Source organism: Gobius niger, assembly GCF_951799975.1.
Source record: "Gobius niger genome assembly, chromosome: 11".
NCBI lineage: Eukaryota > Metazoa > Chordata > Actinopteri > Gobiiformes > Gobiidae > Gobius > Gobius niger.
In genome coordinates this window covers 10125914-10144548 of record NC_136862.1, presented here as the reverse complement: position 1 = coordinate 10144548, position 18635 = coordinate 10125914, and the positions used below count along the sequence as shown (strand labels likewise).

General features: G+C 42.3%; 1 protein-coding gene across 1 annotated transcript in view; it reads left to right on the top strand.

Moving 5' to 3' along the window:
- Window positions 1–18198, top strand: part of cblb (Cbl proto-oncogene B, E3 ubiquitin protein ligase) — a 90264-nt gene extending 72066 nt beyond the window's left edge. Inside the window, exons 14-19 of the mRNA XM_079565588.1 lie at window positions 8386–8550; window positions 8659–8723; window positions 10374–10457; window positions 12488–12673; window positions 13865–13981; window positions 17906–18198. Coding sequence (XP_079421714.1) covers window positions 8386–8550; window positions 8659–8723; window positions 10374–10457; window positions 12488–12673; window positions 13865–13981; window positions 17906–18159 — 871 coding nt within the window. The 3' untranslated portion in view covers window positions 18160–18198. The remainder of the gene's footprint in view (window positions 1–8385; window positions 8551–8658; window positions 8724–10373; window positions 10458–12487; window positions 12674–13864; window positions 13982–17905) is intronic.
- The last annotated feature ends 437 nt before the right edge of the window (window positions 18199–18635 follow it).

Below are 18635 nucleotides of genomic sequence, written 5' to 3'. Positions count from 1 at the left end.
TCACTACTGCCACCTCCGGTCTTATATGTAACTGCAGCTTCAATATTAAGCCCTTGCCCATTCCCTATGGAACAACAGCAGAGCCATGCCATTGCTGCCAGTCATAGTTGTGCTGTTTTTGAACATTCAAAGAAGTTTAGGTCCGTCATAAAATCCATTTATTGTAAGGAAAGGAATATAGCCTCTGTGTAAACTGTATAAGTCAGAGTGTAGTTTTGTTTTTTGCTATTTTAAAAAGGAAAAAGTAAATCTTTTAAATCATTTTCAGTCTCAGACTTCAACATAAGAATAAATAGAGATGTATGAATGCTGCATGAACTCACTGTTTATCAAAACACAGGGCTTTAGAGTCCACACCCATCTCTTACAAGTGATCTGCCCATACATCCTACATCCTAATCCTTTCCTCCTCCCTAAGTTGTATCTTCCTCTCCTTCCCCACTGTGGTTTCAGACATAGAGCTTCTCCCAGTGAAGTCTTGTTGCCTTGGGGAAAAGTCCTGGTTTGAAACAGCTTTGAAAAATGATGGCTGCGCGGCTAATAGCCTTTTAGCTGCGGCCTGAATTAGATTAGGTCTCTCTGTGTATCAGGCTGCAGCACAGGCAGGGGATAGAGCTGTCAGTTCTGATGAAGCTCCAGCCCACAGGGGAAGCAGTGCCACCACCGAACACAATTCACTCTTGTAAAGTATTGTGGGTTTGGCTGAGCGACATGCCTCCCCCCCTTGTAGCGAGCACACCTCATTCAGTGCGCCGTTGTTAAATAAGCCAGTGTTTTGGATAATTATATGCATTAATGGAGCTGTTGACGTGTTGAAAGCTTGAAGTGGATGTGTCGCGCAAAAAATCAACATTGTTTTGGCCACTTGATCATTTGTGTCTATGTAAAGAAAAGACAGCAAGAAACTGGACAGGAATTACATGTTACAAAACAGCAAAATCAAGCTTTCACTTCCACCTGGCAACACACAAGCAAATAATGGCAGCCTGATGAATACACTTTGAGCATTGAACAGATCTGGTGATGGATTATGGTGTTTAAAAATCACAGTTACAGTTAAAGTAAGTAGGAATATAACACAGTACATAAATACCGGAATATATTAGTCTTTACTATTCAAGTAACTCGAGTTACAAGAGCATTTAAATGTTTTAAATGTCTATTTTCAGTTTATGTTTTGCCAAAAGTAACTGAAAGTAGTGCAACTCAGCTACATTTTTGAACCAGTAACGTGTAATACAAACATGTTAAATGTTTATCTACTAATACAGAATATAGACTAAAGCAGGGGTAGGCAATGTCTCTCTGGCCCCCAAGATGATTATGTGAAATGTTATTGTGCAAATAAGAGATCAAATACCTGTTAAAGTAGTCTAAAATGCGAGAAATAGGACTTCCGGTTTATGGCTTTAAGGGAGTAGACGCGTGACGAGCGAGCTCCGGCAGAATTTAAGACTTTTATTACCTTCAGACCCCACACTAACCAAAAATTTGCGCCTACTGTTTACGCTAAAGATTCCTACCTTTTACCGAAGCCAAGTACGGATAGAAACAACCTTTCGAAATGCCACCTCCCAGGAAAACCGCAGATAAGGACGGAGCTAATGCTAAGGACGGAGCTAATGCTAACGGTGCTGCTGCTACTGCTAGCTTGACGATAGATGCCATATCCGCCCTACTCCAGAAACACCGTGAAGAGTTGTCTGCTGAGTTTAAGGCATCACTCACAGGGATTGAGACCAAGCTGGATCAGACCAAACTGTTGGCAGATGACCACGACCAACGCGTCTCCTCCTTGGAACTAGCCACGGATGACCTTAGTCAGCGCGTAGCGGATATCGAAGCTACATGTTCACTTCTACGCGAGGAGAACGACAAGCTCAAGGCTAAAGTTGTCGAATTAGAAAACCGAGGCCGAAGATCAAATATACGCATCATTGGCCTAGCTGAGTCCACAGAGACTGGACGCCCAACGGAGTTTTTCTCTCAGTTGCTCCAGGAGGTTATCGGGAAAAACATCCTTCCTAACCCGCCAGAGATCGACAGAGCCCACCGCACGCTAGCCCCCAAACCCGGTCCGGGGCAGTGGCCGCGGCCAGTCATTCTATGCCTCCACCGGTACCAAACGAAGGAGGCCCTCATCAGGGAAGCCCGCCGCAAAGGGAGATTCGACTTCCATGGCCAGCAGATTCGCATTGTGGAGGACTACAGCGCGGAAGTGATGAGTCAACGAGTGAAATACAAGGACGTGATGGCGGAGCTTTACAAAAGGGGGTTTAAACCTGCTTTGCTCTACCCAGCTCGTCTTCGCATAACCTTGCCGGGGGGAGCCAAGAAGCGGATAAACTCTGTGGCTGAAGCACAGAAGTTTATTGATGATCACCCGGGTCGCCAACTACACGATGTAGAAGTGGAGTGACTGACGCGTATTTCCACCGGACTTAGTCGTTGTGGATACCAGCTCAAGTACCGGTGAAGCATATTGTTTACTGTTTTGACAATTTAAATTTCACCGCTTTAACCATAAGTGACTGTTTTTAGTTATAAGCATTTTGGCATTGTTTTGCACTGTTCTCTTACATTGAAGGTCTGTTTAAGGCAAATGGCCCATTACAATAGCATTTCGGACTTGTATTGGGACAATATTTACTGTATCCGACATGTTTAGTTCTATGGCTTATATAACTTTTCTCTGACACGTTTTTTTGTTTGGTGTGTGTGTGGGGGGGGGGGGGTTAATATTCTAATTTTGCTTATTGCTGGAGCTGCAGCTTGAATTATGTTTATCACTGGGGAGGCGAGTTTAAGTAGTCAGTTGGTTTATAGAGCTTGCTGCTTTTTTATTTATTTTTTACTACTGCAGCTGTCTTTTTTTGGGTGGGGTGGGAGGGGAGGACTGTCACTGCCAATGATCCTGTTGCATTTTGCAACTTTTTGGAAAAGTGCTGGACACTTTGCTTATTTAATGCTATCATTAAGCCACCATGACCTGTTCTATTTTTACGCTTTTATTCATGCTGTACAATGAACGGCCTTAATTTTGTGAGCTGGAATGTTAAGGGATTAAATCATCCTGTTAAACGAAAGAAGGTTTTTTCACACCTAAAGCAGCTTAAGGCCAAAATTGCTTTTTTGCAAGAAACCCATATTCGGAACTCAGATTCAAGTCGTTTGCTGCGTTGGTCTGGCCAATGTTTTAATTCTTCATTTCAGGGCAAATCTCGAGGGGTCTCAATATTTATTAATCATGATGTTTCATTCGAACCACATGATGTGTCGTCGGATAACTATGGTCGTTATGTAATTGTTTCAGGCAAACTGTATAACACACTTGTGGTCCTGGTCAATGTATACGCCCCAAATGTGGATGATGCCAGTTTCTTCAATCGATTGTTTTCTTTGCTACCAGACTTGAATGCTTATAACCTTATACTTGGGGGTGATCTTAACTGCTGGTTGGATCCAGCCTTGGACAGATCCTCTAACAATCCTGCCACGGCAAGTAGGTCGGCCTGCGCTATTAATGGTTTTCTTTGTGATTTTGGTGTATGCGACATTTGGCGTTTTTTACACCCAAGTACCAAAGAGTTTTCCTTCTTCTCACCAGTCCACCATACGTATTCAAGAATTGATTATTTCCTTGTTAATAATCAACTTCTGCCCTTGGTCAGCACCTGTGAATACCATCCAATCGTAATATCGGATCACGCACCTTTAACTTTCTCCCTGCTGATTCCTGACATTCCTCCTGGGTGTAGGCAGTGGCGTTTTAACTCCACTTTGCTGTCCGATGCAGAGTTTGTTAAGTTTATAGAGAACGAAATAACTTTTTTTCTTGACACAAATACTAATCCAGATATTTCCTATAAAACTTTGTGGGATGCGCTTAAAGCGTACCTACGTGGGCAGATTATTGCTTACACTGTCCGAATGAAACGCAACTCAATACAGGAGCAAAATGAACTTATCCGTCAAATTGGAGAATTAGATAAACAATACGCTCAAAATAAATGCCCTGGTCTATATAAAAAGAGAGTCGAGCTAAAAACTAGGTTCGACCTGCTCACTACTTACCGTGTTGAACAGCTTTTATTAAGGAATAAAACTATGTTTTATACCTATGGAGACAAGTCTGATAAACTATTAGCCAATCAACTTAAGAGTTCTAGGTCCAAGCAATCTATTTTGGGGATACGGCTGAGCAGTGGTGAGATTACGTCTGACCCCTTGAAAATCAACACAGCTTTTAGAGAGTTCTATACAAAACTTTACACCTCGGAGACATTTGTAACTGCTGATACAATTAATTGTTTTCTTGATAACCTCAATATTCCCCAACTTTCCACAGATTCTGCTAAAAGGTTAGAGGATCCAATTTCTCAATTAGAAATCGTAAAGGCCATAACATCTATGCAGTCAAACAAATGTCCAGGCCCTGACGGATTTCCGTCAGAATTTTTTAAAAAGTTTTCTCATGCACTCTCGCCGCTGCTTGGCTCTGTCCTCTCAGAGTCTTGTAACTTAGGTCAACTTCCTGAATCCTTTACTGAGGCATGTATCACGCTAATTGCGAAGAAAGGTAAAGACCCAACCAGCTGTGCTTCATACAGGCCCATATCCCTCCTGAACACAGATGCAAAAATCCTGGCTAAAGTACTAGCTCTCAGGCTGGAAAATCTCCTTCCCTCCATTATATCAAAAGACCAAACTGGTTTTATTAAAAATAGGCAGTCATTTTACAATATTAGACGCCTTTTTGACATCCTATATACTGCACAGGAGGATAGGCCAGAATGCATCGTTTCTATCGATGCAGAGAAGGCATTTGACCGTGTCGAATGGCCGTACCTATTTGCCGTACTGAACAAATTTGGCTTTGGGCCTTCATTTACCTTATGGATCAAATTACTCTACTCTCACCCTAAAGCCATGATCCGTACCAATGGCCAGCGATCAAAACCTTTCCGTTTATATCGCGGCACCCGCCAAGGATGCCCCTTGAGTCCTATGCTTTTCGACCTAGCTATAGAACCTCTTGCTATAGCTCTTCGCACCTGTGACGGCATGTCTGGTATTTGGAGAGGAGGGGTAGTACATAGGGTCTCCCTCTATGCGGACGATCTTTTGCTTTATATTTCAAACCCAGGGGAATCACTCCCCACTGCTTTAACACTGATAAGTCAGTTTGGTACCCTTTCAGGTTATAAACTAAACGTCAGCAAGAGTGAGTTATTTCCTATAAATGAAAAAGCAAGGGCTCTAGATTTTTCAAACTTGAACTTTAAGGTTGAGCACAATAAGTTTACATATCTTGGGGTTACAGTTACCAAAAGGTACAAAGATTTGTTTGGAGAAAACTTTGCTGTTCTCTTGGATCAGACCAGGCAACTGACATCACAGTGGTCACCCTTATCATTATCTTTAGTTGGCCGTGTGAATTCTGTTAAAATGGTTATTCTGCCAAAATTCCTGTATCTTTTTCAAACACTGCCAATTTTTCTTCCCTGCTCTTTTTTTCAGCAGCTTGACTCAATAATATCTTCCTACTTATGGCAAGGCAAGCGACCACGCTTAAGTAAAACTTATCTCCAGAAGTCCAAATCTACCGGTGGTCTTGCTTTGCCAAACTTTCGGTTTTATTATTGGGCAGCCCATCTGAGATGTCTAGTTCATTGGTCCTTCTATTACGAACAGCCTGAGCGTCCTGTCTGGGTTGCATTGGAGTGTTCTTCAAGCGGCTCTTCTCTTCTGGCTACTGTGGGCTCTGCCCTACCTTTACCCTCCATTAGTCAATTTAATAACCCTTTGGTTAAACATACTCTGAAAATCTGGGGTCAATTTAGGAAACAGTTTGGCCTTGGCGGCTTTTCGCTTTGGAGTCCTATGTTAAATCAACTCTTTAAACCTTCTACAATGGACATTGGCTATCAGAGATGGCATCAGAAGGGTATAACTCGTTTTAAACATTTGCTCAAAGATGGCATCATTGCATCTTTTTTAGAATTGAGAGAGAAATTTAACCTTTTACAATCTGACTTTTTCCGTTATCTTCAGATTAGACATTTCCTTAAGCCATATCTGTCTAACTCTGCAATTACTCCACAAACAGCTACACTTGACAAAATTCTGTCATCAAAGCCAACCAAAGGACTAATTTCTAGGTTATATAATACAATGCTTGAACTTAAAACCCCCTTGATAGACAAATTTAAAAAAGCTTGGGAGGAGGATTTGGGCGTCAGTATGACCGAAGATGCTTGGGCTGGTGCACTCAAACTAGTCCACGATTCCTCTTTCTGTGCTCGCCACAGGTTAATTCAATTTAAAATTGTACACAGGGCACATATTTCCAAGTCCAGACTGTCTGCAATGTACCCTGAGATCAGCCCACTGTGCACCAGATGTAAACGGATGGAGGCCTCCCTCAGTCACATGTTCTGGTCTTGTTCGCACTTAAGCAACTTTTGGGGGACCATTTTCAGCACATTATCTCAACTACTGAGCTTTAGGCTCGAACCAAATCCCGTATTAGCCCTTTTTGGGGTTTTTGAAAGTCAAACATGTCTCAGCGCCAACAAAAGACAGTCACTAGTCTTTGCTTTGCTTTTGGCACGCCGTGCCATTTTACTTAAATGGAAGGAGGCCTCCCCTCCGTCACACGCACAGTGGCTGCAAGATGTCATGTCCTGCTTAAAATGGGAAAAGATAAGATGTTCGCTAAAACAAACGCCTGGTGCCTTTGAGGATACTTGGGGCCCACTCTTACTTGCATTCCCAGCTCCGTGATATTTTACTTGTACTTTACAGTGCCTTCATTTGTTGGAATAGGTCTTGGTGTGACGTCATTGTTTTGGCAGTAATGGTGGGGGTTTTATTTTATTTTTTATTTTTTTTACTTTTTGTTTTGGCCGGGGATTTTGTTTTTAATATACCATTTTTGTACCAAACACATGTACATATGTTTCATCTCTTTAATATGTTAAAATTCAATAAAAATATTCTTGATTAAAAATAAAATGCGAGAAATAGTGTCAGTATTTTAAAAATGTCCTGTCAGAGCATCCCGCTTGGTCATGTATAATGTTAAACTGTGATTCTCTACTGGTGGGTCGGGACCCAAAAGTGGGTCATGGAACCATTTTCAGTGAGTCTATAGGGAACTTTTATTCAATATTTTCCATCTGAAACTGCATGTAAACACTAACTGTGCCTGTTAAAATTAATGTTATACAAAAACTTGTGTGGAAAATGTAATATTTTATACGATATATGACAAATTACATTTATTTGGGTCCTCGGCTTGTCATCTGAGGGTAATGGTGGGTCCCAAAGCCCTGCCACTTGGGAACCACTGATGTAAAACATTGGCATTTGCAGAGAAAAGTTCTTTACTTTAGGCGACAATGTTGAGGTTCGGCCCTTGGGTGTTTTGTCAATGATGAAAATCGGCCTCCACGACGCAAACTTGCCTAACCCTGGACTAAAGTAACTTGCCCAACACTGTTGCAGGGTAGTTTACTGCATCATGTTACTACTCCTCTACCCGTCACTGACTTCTGTTTGTGTTAAAAAATAAAACAAATTCCCCATTTACCTTGAGTTTTCAAGCTGTTCATAACTCGACAAAATCTTGTTTCTGAAAAGGGCAGAAGAGGCTCCCACGCAATCCATTATCCTGCACATCCTAATGCACAATTTGTGCGAATCCGCCGTAGTATTTTCACCTGAACCAAAATAATAAATCGGCCTTGCTCTCCTGCTTTTATAATCCTTTACTTGAACTGACTGGAGCTACCATACTTTGCACCAGTGAATCAAATGATCAAGATTACTCCAGTTACAAATCACATATTCATCACTGGATTATATCGGTATGTTCACTCCTCGTGTGCCACAAAAAGAGTCAAATGTGATGCCCAAAACTTTTTAATACCCAAAACTGCAACTGAACATGTTTTAGATCATAATTTTGGTATTTTCGATGAAATCATACAGTAAAAATTGATGAGTAATGTCATAATTTATCAATAAAAGTAGATTTAATGCCAGTTTGAGTCCAATTTAATGCTTTTTTAATGCCCTGCGGAAACCCTGAATAAGCTGTTTTGCTTTAGGCTCTCGCTTCCAGACGTGCAATAAGCTAACTGCCCCCCTGGCTCCGCTAACGCCCCAAACCAATTCACCCAACACTGAAGCAAAACCAAACACACACACACACATTTTAAGACTTCCTATTATAATGTGAAACCATGAAAAAGTGGCGACAGTCCTAATTCCTAACCTACAGTATAAAGAGTTTAATTGTTGCATTCATTTCCAGAACTTGAATGCATCTTATTACCTCCATAGCCTTAACTAAAACTGCTAAATAAACATTGTCCGTAGATCGTCCAACCCTTTCAGCAGTCCAGCGGTGGAGAGGAGGCGACCGGACCGACCGGAGAGACCGGAGAGACCAGAGAGACCAGAGAGACTGGAGGACGACTATCAGATCCCCTCATCCAACCTGTGTCTGAGCCAGGCGCCCATCTGCATCTCTGTCCCCACCAGGTACCACTCGTCTCCTCCCCCTCCTCCTCTGTTGCCATGGCGATGGAGGACATGATAGTCCCGTGTCGTCCTCGTGTAAGACCTGTCTGTCTGTGTGTGTGTGTGTAGGCACTTAGAGAACGGTTCCCCTGAGCCCCCCGCGGACGAGAGGAAAGCCAGACTGCCAGATCCAGGTTGGTCCAAACTGAATTTAACACTTTTTTACATGTTTTACCAAACTTTCAGCTTCAGCACATTTCAACAGATGACTAGCCTGGCTAACACCAGACTAAAATCACAAGTGATATTTAGTCTGGGGACCACCAATGCATTTTCTCGTAGGAGAGGTGTGGTTTACGATCGTCCATACTCGTTTATTGGGCGATACGAAAAAAAAAAAAAAAGTCTATCTTGCGTCTGCACGTAGCCATAGCCAATCGTATCATCGCATGAGATGACGTATGACGTACCCGCTGTAAACTTTTGAGATAAACTATTTAGAACACGGTCTAAAGCTTGATCGAAAAATACCATTGTGTCTGCTGCTGTCATGTTGGATCCGTAAATAAACTTTTTTTTTTTTTTAATCCGTAAATAAACTACAAGCTTCCGTGCGTCATCGTCTTGCCGTCCTTCCTCGCTCTGTGATTGGTTCCCAAATCCACCGGAAAATTTGGGCCATGGTCCCCAGGCTGTTGTGCAGTTCGAAATAATTCGAGCGCACACAGCAGCCTGGCGTTAGCCAGGTTAACAGATGACACTATTCGGAAAAAATATTTCATTGAAATCACCTTGCTGCTCATCCTGCAGTTCAAATACTTTCTGAAATGCTTACGATTCCTGTACTTGTTCATCAATTCACATTACTCTGCTTTCAAATGGTAATCATCCTGTTTAAACTGTGTGTGTGTGTGTTCTTGTAAGTACGACATTGTGAGGACCAGTCTGACTTTTTAACCAACAGAGTGAGGACATATTTGGAAAGGGAGGACATTTTGGGAGGTCCTCACTTGTTTGAAGGACTGTTTGAGGGTCCAAATGTGGTTTTAGGGTTAGGGTTAGAATTGGGTTAAGGCTAGGGTGAGGGTTAGGATTAAGGTTAGGGGTTTAGGGTTAGGGGTTTAGGGTTAGGGGTTTAGGGTTAGGGTCTGGGTAATATATTATGTCTATGAGTGTCCTCACTAATATAGAAGTGTAAGACTGAGTGTGTGTGTGTGTGTGTGTGTGTGAACTGAATCTTTATTTTAACACATCAAATCAAAAAAATCATGTAATAGCAAAAAAATAAAATAAATAACAGACTGGCAGATTAGGTTTTTCCACTGCTCGCTGATAAAATAACCTCAACCTTTAGAGCGCGTTTGTGTAAAGGCCTTGTTCTCTTGTTAAAGGGTATCTAATATTGGGCATTAGCATTTCTCTCAATCATTATGGATTTAATCTCCAGAAGGCGGTACAAACAGACTGACTGACATTAAAGTAATTATTGAGACATTTGAAGAGTTCATTTGCAAAAGCAGATCATGTTTTTCTTCTTTTTTTCCCCTTTTTTTTGGTTTTGCACCAAAATAGATCAGACCAAACACTGCTATCCAAAGAGAGAATTACAAGCATTCATTTATGTTTCTCTATGGCACTCATCTGTTTTTGCCAATGTCTCCTTTGCAAATCTCTTCATTTGCATGATCTGAATAAATAGGCGCTATACAAAAGTCAAAAATAGACCACCGAGCCAAAGCAGATGAAACACACATTAAGGCGTTTATGTTTCGCAGGATTATGTTTTGGTGAATGCCGATAAGAATTTCAGTTTTGTTTTAGCTGTGTCTGACTTTGATCCTTAGGTGTGCTCTCCGACTCGGGCCGGGCGGTTGTGCCTCACATCAACAAGACTCCCTCGGACTACGACATCCTGCTGCCTCCTTCAGGTACCTCCCAACTGTCCCGCGAAACTGCCCTGATGAGGTGTGGAGGGCTGAGGCTGAAGTTCCTCCCTCATTCCCCCTTCACTCCTCTTCATTTGCTCCGTGCGTGCGCTCAATTGTTTTTTTGTTTTGTTTTTGTTTGGCGGGATCATTCGAGTCCCGCTGTCTCCTCCACATTCCAATTAGACGCTCGTAACAGAGTGCTCATTTCACTGTGAACGAACGCTCCGGCTCACAGATGGACCCTGACAGTTTGTTTATGGCGGCCGGGCGCAAACACACACATTTGGGAAACAGAGCTTTCGATGATCTCGCCAGCTTGTGATTATGGCTAGTCATGTGTTTTTTATGCGTCGCTTAAGGAACGACGCTGGAGCTTGGGCTGTGCGGAAATTAAAGCCATCTATAAGCAACATGCTCAGATATTCAGTGTAATTAGTGCGGCGGTGAAGCGCAGCCTTATTTTGTTGTGATAATGAGACTATTTTTATGTATTGTGCATAATTCAAACACACTGAAGTCAGCAAATAGCACATTAATTTACAACAGATTTACACATAATTAGATGGCTTTTATTAGGGCAGCTGAAAACATTGCTCTGCTGAATATTGAATAGCAATAATAAAATGGTTGCCCATCTTTTGTGTGGTGTATAGCTATATGCGTTGTTCAAAAACTCGCTTAGTCAAGAGAAAAAGAATGTGACTTTCCCACATTCAGTGGTTAAAAATCATTTTTTTGTAATTGGAGACGTTTCGCCTCTCGTCCAAGAGAACGGCTTTGAAAACTTTGATTTATATCCATCCAGTGGGGAGTCATTCGATCTGTCAGATGAACGCTTTTTGAAAGTAATACAATGCAACACTCGCTTACACTGAACCTTTTCAGTGTAAGCGAATTTTGAGAGTGTTTGCTCAATATTTAAAGGGGCTAGGTGCAAGTTGGCCATTTTATACTCACTACTGCCACCTCAGGTCATACGTGTAACTGCACCGTCTATATTAAACTCATGCATGACGGCATTTCGGACCCGAAGTAACAGCATTATCAGGAGCAGAGCAGGATTTGAGAGGCAGTTGTGGTGAACAGGTCTGGGCTCATTCTACACATTAGGACATGGCTGGAACATGTAGGGGGAGGAAAATACTTAATTTTAACACTTTTACACTCTGTATTGTCCCTTTAAAGATGACTTGTTTAGGCTGTAGTTGCCAAACCTTTTTACACCATAAAACATCTTCGGAAATGTTTTACCTGGCTTTCTAGTAGCATTTGGACTAGGTCAATATTAAATCAAGACTTAATAGGGTCTGAAATGGTCTAGTTTGGACTAAACCATGTCTAAACCAGAACTTTTCCATACTGTGATATGTTCTTACCTGAGCTTAGACGAGTTGATACGTACCTGTCTGGTCTTTGTGCCCGTGGAAGCGCTTGGTCACTTCTAACTTCACCCCCGTTTGGAGCTATAGGAATACATTGGGAGAGGCCAAATGCTAACAACAGACAGGTATGCATTAACTCGTCAAAGCTCAGGTAAGAACATATCTCAGTATGTAAAAACGGTGGCCTGTTCTTTTAAGGTGTTTTGAATTGATGTATTTAAGTTTTGTCTTTTATTTATATAAAAGTTGCATGATATAAATTCCTCAGTTCCTCTTACATACCTTCAGACAGTTTTCTAAAATACTCCTCTTCTAAAACTGCATTAAAACTTTTTTTACACTCTGCAGAGACACCAAGATATTGCACCTGCGTGGCTACAAGTCTTCTCTAAGTTCCTGTCACTGGCTACACTTTATTAACTTATACTTCGTGCTGCTGTCACTGTGCTCTCCCTGCTCAAAGGCTTCTCTCTAAATTGCAGCCATATTCTTGGGAAGAAGGCAATGAGCCGGCAGCACTTGAGCATGTAATCCCCAGTGGGACAGACCGTGGTGGACTTGTCTTGCACAGTCGGACCCCTCCCTTCAGCGTGATTCAGTGGAGATTCAGCAGCTCAGTCCTGTCTGTGTCCTGTTCCTGTGTTTCAGCTCTGGACGACCCTTTCAACAGCCGGCCCCCCTCGCAGCCCCCTCCTCCCCCGCCTCCAGCCAGACACAGCTTTGTGGACCTCTCCTCGTCTTCGTCGTCTTCGTCCTGTAACTCCTCTTCCTCGTCTGCCCCGAGCCGGCCGCACAGACCCTGCTCTGGGCACGAGCACCTGCTACTGACCCCGGGTGAGTGATGAGGGTGATTAAAAAAACATCGGTCAGGTTCTCGAAGTACCATCTCATTAAAAGAAAAGCCATCACAGTCAAATCAGGGCTAAACTAGATCGATAGATATATATTATACCTTAATTGGACTAAAGTATACATTGCCTGACTAAAAAAGTTACAAAAACACCTTAACTGTCTGATCAGGGGTGGCTGCAGTCGGTTAAGTCAAGGTTTAGCATCACCGAGTGCCCAAAGAATGAGATCAGATGAACATCCTGAATGACCAGGTGTTCTTCTTCCCTGATGGCACAGGCATATTCCAAGATGACAATGCCAGGATTCATTGAGCTCACATTGTGAAAGAGCAGCTTAGGGAGACATCGTTTTCAGAGTCCAGATCTTAAGACTCTTTGGGATGTGCTGGAGGAGGCTTTGCACAGTGGTCACGCTCTCGCATCATTGATACAAGACATTGCAGAGTATGTGACCTTTTTTTTTTGTGGTGGCTGTTTTTGGTTAGGCAATGAAGTTGACTTTCAAGATCAAATCCGGTCTAAACCATGTATAGTATATAAATTAGACCTAAACAAAATGGAGGAGGAAGACTGACTGCTTAGCCTTTCAATCCAGAACGCAATACAGGATCAAGCCTGATATGCCGTGCCGAAAAAAGGAGGGAAATCACCAATGCTTGAGTGACATAGAAAAAGATCATTCGTAACTGCTGCTATTTGCTTCTTTTTACTGCGTTTAGGCGATTGCACTCAACTCGCAAATGGTCTGACCCTTGTGGCACGTTCAAAAATCCAATGTGGCCCTCGCATCCAAAAGTTTGCCCTTATCTGAACTGATGAAAAAACTAATGCAGGGATCAAAAAAGGCGTCTGAGGCGCTTTGTGTGAGGAAACTAAAAAATCCTTTTGCAAAGCATGGTTTGCCAAGACATTTTGACACATGTCTTTGTCAGGGCAGCCCAGAAACACAAAAGAAATAACAATATTAGGACCAGCACAAAAGTAAGATACCTTTTTGGCTACTAAACTAGGACAACACTAAAGGATGCACCTGCTGTTGCCCCCCCGGTGAGTTGTAAACACTACGGCGCTCACGACATGATAGATCTCTATTCTCTGTGTCTCTGTGGATGGAGCGTTGAGTGACAGCTAACCAAAGGGCTGCTTGGTGCTGCTGTGTACTGTTGTTGTGCAGACACGGTGTTTGACATGCTGAACAACGCTGCGCCTCTGCCTCCGGTCAGACGACAGACTGACAACATGAAAGGTTTCCGAGGCTGCCTGGAGCACGACCTGTTAGCCAGCAGCCAAGGTACAGCCCCGAACTCTCAATCTACTCTAAAACTATTTGTTTGTTTTTTGCACGCTACGGAGTCTTGTCTCTTTGAATTAAAAGGTGTGATGCTTCAGGTTTAGTAAATAATGAAAGATTACTGGTCATCTGTGTAATGACTCCCTGTGCAATATCTGGACACTGGTTTAAGAAATATCTGGGTGTTGGATATGTGTGGATCTTGTGCCTTACATTTATAAGAGTTTCACAGTAATATGGAAGATTTGCCCTTTATGCCAGCCACGTTACTGTTCCTCAAAAGGGTATGGTGCACTGGGGGATTAACAGTTCCTTTCAAAAGTTTTGGCCTTTCCTTATTTTCAGCACTATTTACATTGTGCGATTCCCATTGAAGACATGAAGCACATGGGATTATGTAAAAAAGGTGAAAAAATAGGGAATAGGGACAAGTATGTCACATAAACTCATGTTACATACTACAACATTTTAGCCAAAGCTAATTCTCAATGTCCGTCCCTAGTCGGGCCTTTACAGAAAAAAATTAAACAATACATAATTAAAACGCATATCATAATATTACAGCACAACATTATATAAACACAGCAGAGCAGACGGTCAATGGTCACATTTATGACCTCTTATTAAAAAGTCTTTAAGTTTGTGTTTGAAAAGGACTCAGTTTGACTCTCCCTTCAGGTCAGGGGGTAAACAGTTCCAGGCTTTAGTGCCTTGTACAGAGGAAGCCGATTGTCCAAATGAAGTGTTTCGTTTCGGGATCTGATTGTTCCCGTTCTGAGCTCCTCTAGTCCTTGAACCCACAGCCCTGAGTGGAACTATACACTCACTCAAGACCTGTGGGGCTCGCTGGTTCGAACATTTATGCATCAGCTTCAGCTAAATCCTCAGACTGATACAATGATGTGACCTAATGGGCTTTCTATCCAGGATTTTTACCGCTCCGTTGTAAATCATTTGTAGTGGCTTGACTGTAGTGGCGGTGGCCTGAGACCATGAGCAGATGCAGTAACTAAGTAACTGTGAGCAGCATGAAACGGGAGGTAGCCCCTGATCAGTCTGAATGTGTAAAGATTTGCTTTGGCCACTCGACAGATTTTTTTGATGTGACTGAGAGTCAAGTACACCTGACACCCTTTATTCTTGGCACTAGCTCAGTGAGTAAGGTCGTCACCTGGGCAAAGTATAAATCAAAGCAAAAGGCAGCTATTTTTGAAGAATCTGTTTTAAACTTTATAAATAAATGCCTTCAGTGAGAATCGACAATAGGAATAGTCTTGAAATAAAGGAAAAACCAATACATTAAAAAAGCGTTTCCAAACTTTTGACGGGTGCTGTAGACGTATGGCACTTTTCAAAGACATAGGTAATAAAGCGCTTCACAAGGAACCATTTTTCACGCCACACACACTGCAGTCTGGCACAGCTTGTTTTCTCTGCCTTCGGCCACCACCAAACACTCACTCATCCATCACACGCATACAAGCTCTGTGGGTAAGGTGTCTTGCCCCACTGACACACGATGATGTTTTGTGTGGGGTGTCTTACATACACATGTGGGCACGGCTGTATGTGCCCGGGCTGGTCTCTCCGATCCCCGGGCAAATTACCCCAATGTTTCACTCTTATCATTCATTATTTAGAAATGCCAGAATTTGCATAATAGCTCCTTCTGCGACTGAAAAGTGAGCTGTTTGGTCCCTGCAACCAGCCGGTTATTCCACGCTGTTGTTGTGTCCTTGGGCAAGACACTTTCCTCAATGTGTTGGTGTGACAGTTAATAGCTTTTACAAGAGACGTATTGTTCCAAATTTTCCACAAAGAACCCATAAAGCGTAAAATACATATATTGCGAACTGAATCCCTTTGAAGCTGACAGACAAATGGGTTTTTTTGTCATTTCTTTATATCAGTCCACAGATTAAAGGTCTAGGGAAAGATTGAGCCTTTGAAACTGAAAATTGGCCTTGAACATTTAAATACAACAAAGGGACGGAGAAAATGTGCCTTTATCGTGAGTTCATTCAGCCGCGGAGCATGGCATGATGACTTTGACGAATGTGTTTCTCAGGTCAGAGATTATTTCACTGCTACTTTTCGATGCATTTAGAACGTACTTCCTTTCAGTCAAGCGTACATAATGCCAAAGGAGCCGTGAATGTCAGTTCTTAGAAGTCGAACTGATGCTTTACTATTTTCTCTGTGTAATCTTGGTTTGAAACGCATTCAAAAGTCAGAAAGTCTGGACCACATCGTGTGACATTTGACAGCTATTTACTTAAGTGCACACTGCTCCTCTCTGGCTTTGATCCAGTGCACGCTGCCTCCAAACTGAACATGAGAATCTACTTACAATTGTGGGCATGAGACGTATTCTTTGAATGAATTAAATGAATCACATGAGGGCTGGACATACTGTAGGGCCTTGTGCTGGAAAACTCCAAAGCTCAACACGTCACACTAAACAATAGTTCTACTTCCAACTGTACTAGATCAGAAAAATACAGCGACAAAGCAGGACTGGAAAGCTGACTAAAGCAAGAGTTAGAAATAACTTGCAGTGGAGAATAACTTGTGCAGATTTGCAACAAAAATGCAGCAACAGTAAAGAAGCACTATCAGGAAGGGAATCTTTAACCATAAACGCCAGCAAATTAGTGACTTAATCAAGTCTAATGAAATAACCAGATCATATACAGGTGAAACTCGGAAAATTAGAATATCGTTCAACAGTTCATTTATTTCTGTAATTCATCAAATTGTGAAACTAATAAATGACACAGACTCATTACATGGAAAGTGACATACAGTATGTCAAGCCTTTATTTGTCATAATTTTGATGATTATGGCTTACAGTCCATTGTCAAAGTATTCAAATCTTATGAGATTTTTAATTTGGGGTTTTTACAAGCTGAGCCATAATGGTAAATGGTCTCAGCTTACAGTATATAGCACTTTTCTACTTTTATCAGGCCCAATGCGCTTAACAGGAAAGGAACCAGTCACCCAATCAAACTCACGTTCATGCACCAATGTACACAGACACTGGTGGAAAGGTGGGTGAAGTGTCTTGCCCAAGGACACAACAGCAATGTGCATCTGCGGGAGCAGGGATACGAACCCCAGACCTTCAGATCACGAGACGACCCACTCCATCAACTGCACAACTGTCGCATAATAATAATCAAAATTATTAGAAATAAAGGCTGTGCATATCTCACTTTGCATGTAATGAGTCTATCATATATTAGTTTCACAGTTTGAGCTGGATATTAAAAAATTTATGCACTTTTTACACCTGTAAAAAAACGAATACATGATTTGCTTTTCAATATGTTGTTTTGACTAGTTAAGATATGGTTGGCCATCTGACATAGATTATTTCTGCCTCGTTTCAACATATTTTGTCTTTATTTCAGATTCATTTACATGCCTAAAGGTTAAGAGGGTTGCACTTGTCCCATTCACACCTTTACTTTCTTATTTCTGACGAGATTACCTTCAAACCAGTCTGAAATGTCATCAAACAAGCAAAGTAATCAGGGTGCAATCAGGGAAAAGTCAAAATTAGTGAAAACTGCTCAAAACACGACAAATATTCTCAATTCAAGACATTTAAACCATTGCTTGAGATTTATTTTTGGTAGTGATGAAGCATTATATCAATTCTATCAACAACTTTTTGATGGTTTGGTGACATTTGCTCTTTTCACCAGTTGATCATCTGTCTCAAAGTTTCACAACAAGCATGACTTTCACTTTTTAGTTGCTAAGCCGAGTATATTCTTTATTTTATAGACACACATTGCTAAAGAAAACCCTAGATTGAGCTGCTGCTGCTTTCCATCTGTCGTGCGATTAGTTAGTTACATTCATTTCTTTGCCAGCAGATGTGCAAAAACAGACCTTTTTTTTTCTCCCTCCAGTTTCCATGGAGTGTTTGCAGGCCCCCGCGCGGCCGCCCAAGCCCCTGCCCAGAAAGATCCCCCCGGACATCCATTCAGGGAAAGCCCACGGCCTGCAGTCAGAGAACGTGGACGCTAAGATCGCCAAACTGATGGGCGAGGGCTACTCGTTCGAGGACGTGAAGAGAGCGCTGATGATCGCGCAGAACAAAGTGGACGTGGCCCGGAACATTCTGAGGGAGTTCGCCCTGGTGGCCCCCAGACTGCACCTCTAGTCGAGTCTAGGGGGCCCCCTCAGCTGTGCCTCTGTGTCTGCAGAAGGGCTGCTCCAGTCGGCCACGGGGGCTGTTACCGGAGGGAGCCCTGATTTACACAACACAAAGTGGTTCAGACTGCACAGCACACAGCAGAGAGCCTTGGACAGATGTTTACAGCGGGCTCCTCTGCTCCTCTGCTGTTCTGAGCTCTTCATGTGTGTGTCCAGGGGCTTGTAATGTTTCAGACTCCACCTGCCACTGCTGTTGTTGCCTCATCACATGCTGGCTGCGCTGCAACAACAAGGGGCTCTCTGAATGACAAAGAGGCGCATTTTCACCTCATTGTTTTCTGTCATGGGTTTGCATGATTTGGTGAAACTGCCTAAATGGAACCAGGAGATATCACTGTGTTGCTAAAACGTTTCCATAATTACCAGTTCAGACCAAAAAACAAAAACAATTAAAGACCTATTTTCTCATTTAAAAAAAAAAGT